The sequence below is a fragment of the Tarenaya hassleriana genome, unplaced genomic scaffold (assembly GCF_000463585.1).
Source record: "Tarenaya hassleriana unplaced genomic scaffold, ASM46358v1 Cleome26, whole genome shotgun sequence".
Taxonomy (NCBI): Eukaryota; Viridiplantae; Streptophyta; class Magnoliopsida; order Brassicales; family Cleomaceae; genus Tarenaya; species Tarenaya hassleriana.
In genome coordinates this window covers 504,220-506,723 of record NW_010965869.1, presented here as the reverse complement: position 1 = coordinate 506,723, position 2,504 = coordinate 504,220, and the positions used below count along the sequence as shown (strand labels likewise).

The 2,504-nt window shown below is 38.3% G+C and overlaps 1 protein-coding gene across 3 annotated transcripts in view; it reads left to right on the top strand.

Annotated features, from left to right (window-relative positions):
• The first annotated feature begins 1,087 nt into the window (after nucleotides 1-1,087).
• Nucleotides 1,088-2,504, top strand: part of LOC104816741 — a 20,145-nt gene continuing 18,728 nt past the window's right edge. Inside the window, exons 1-3 of one of the 3 annotated variants that reach the window (XM_010545681.1) lie at nucleotides 1,088-1,377; nucleotides 1,987-2,048; nucleotides 2,408-2,500. In XM_010545681.1, coding sequence (XP_010543983.1) covers nucleotides 1,170-1,377; nucleotides 1,987-2,048; nucleotides 2,408-2,500 — 363 coding nt within the window. In that variant the 5' untranslated portion in view covers nucleotides 1,088-1,169. Of the gene's footprint in view, nucleotides 1,378-1,986; nucleotides 2,049-2,153; nucleotides 2,188-2,407; nucleotides 2,501-2,504 lie in introns of those variants that run through there. The other 2 variants (XM_019202913.1, XM_019202912.1) reach the window with 2 other exon arrangements.

Below are 2,504 nucleotides of genomic sequence, written 5' to 3'. Positions count from 1 at the left end.
ATGTCTATTATCTCCATATGATTCGTGAACGTATCTGATCAACGCCGTTATAATCATCCGGTTAAAGACGACGTTTGACGCAGTCAAGATACGCCACTCCTCATATCAGATACTCTAGACATCTCAGGTCTGAGGATCCAAGAACAAACCGCTTTATGAGATTCAAGTCATGACTCTGTCCATGTGACAATCTCATGCGGGTCATCCAGTCACTCGTTCACAACGAGTACCCATGATTGTGATATGCATCCAATGCATCAATCACACCTCATGCTAGTCTTAATTCATCATTGTTCCCACAATGATAACTGACCAGGGAGTTTAGAATCATTCTATAATGATTCAAGGATGCCGAAATATAACAAACATGCCAATCATATAACGGGAATGTAACGCATTCATAAATCAATGAATCAATACAAAGTCAAAATGTCATATCACGGATCATCCTAGAGCATTACAACCAACAACATATACATATATTTTCATATACACAAACACACATACACATACATATATATATATATACACATATTTTCATATACACAAACACACATACACATTCACACATATACACATATATACACATACATAAATATTCATACACATATACATTTCACAAACACATACACATACATATATACACACACATATACACATATTCATATACACATACAATCACATATACATACACATACATATTCATATTCACATATATATACACATACACATACGTATTTTGATTTTGTTTTCTTTTCATTTGCCATGTGAACGATTTTGTCACCATTGTTCTTTGTTATTTTTATTTTTAATTTTGCCATTTCCATAGTTGAAAAAGAAAAAAAGGCGTTGCGGGTGACATTTAACGTAGATAATTAGAACTCAATTACGTGAGAGAAGAATTTGGAACACATTCGGTAGTTTCATGATGTCGGCCGGAACGGAGAGCCCAAATTTTATGGACATGATCCACGTGGCCGCACACAGATATTTCGGTACCACATGCGTGGCCCAAAGTTTATGGGACATGATCCACGCGGGCCTGGCTACACAGAGATCTTTCGGTGTCGTTTGGTGACGGTGTTCGGGAACCATAACACAGGGCTGTTTGGGAATTGACATATAGTACCCGATATAGGAATGTTTGGGAATTGATACATACTACCCGAATGTATCCGTTGCACACACGTCTTTCTTCCTCCTCTTCGCAGACAGACAGTTCCCTTCTTCTTCCTGCGCTCCCTGGGCGATTTCAGAAATTGTTGGTTGCCGGTGAAGCGTTCTTCGGTGGTGATGGTGATGGTGAGGCCATGTCCATGCGCTCGAGTTGGTTGTACGGTTCAATGTTGCCGTTGCGGTCTCGGAAAACGCTATCGAGTACGATTCTTGATGTATCTTCTTGAATTTGAACTGTGATTCTTGCTTTCAGCTGCGTTCTCTCTCTCTTCGGTGGATCTTTCTTTCACCGGAGGCTATTTCGATTCCTACGATGGTGATCGAGAGGAACACCTTTCGTTTCGTTTTCTTCCTCTCCCCTTGATTCATTATGTTTCTTCTCTGCGTCTTCGTCGCTCCACTGATCCTCTCTCCCATGTTGACCATTGTCGTTTTCCGACCATGTATACGTAGATTCTTGTACGTGGATACTGAATTCACAACCCGTTGATGATCCATTTTTGTTGGTTTATTACTCATGGGTTGCTCCATTTTCTGTATTGTAGCCACTGTTTTTTCTTTTACTGTAATTTGATTGAAAGGTAGTCACTACTGTTAATCAATCGAATCACAACTTGCTTAAGTCTGATTTATTGCTGTTTATGGCCAGCCTCGAGTATGCTCCATCGTTTAGAGTGATTTTTCTTTGTAACATGATGGCATCACTGTGATTCATTCGTCTTATTGTTTTTCTCTAGCAGACTTTAGTATTGGTCTACGTAGTCTGTTTTGACAATTTACTAGAGATTTACTGTTCTTTATTCCGAAAAGGCCTTAACAAGGAAAATGAAGATGGGATATTTCTTTGGTCTATCTATGAACTGAATATCCTGGTAAGTTCTAGATATCTGCCGAACCTTTACATTCCTTTCTTGTTTATCTACAAAAAATATATATTCCTACAGATATGAAGTTCCTTTATGTTATGTTACTTTCAGATATGAAGCCAATAACATGATGGTGTCACTGTGATTCATTTGTGTTATCATTAATATCTAGTAGATGTTGGTTTTGGTTTATGTAGGGTGTTTTGACAATTTAGTGCGAAGGTGATGTTCTTTATTATGAGAAAGGCCTTAACAAGGAAAACGAAGATGAAATATCAGTTTTGTGTATCGACAAAATGTATATTCGGATAAGTTCTAGATTTCTGCCTTAGCTATCCACGTAAACTATATCTTCGTCTTTGTAGTGTCTTGCATTTACTTGTGGCAGTTTTTCTGGGAGATGTTCTATAGACAAGGTCTGGAGCTCCAGTCATACTAGGATCTTGCTGGGGAAAGAGTTTT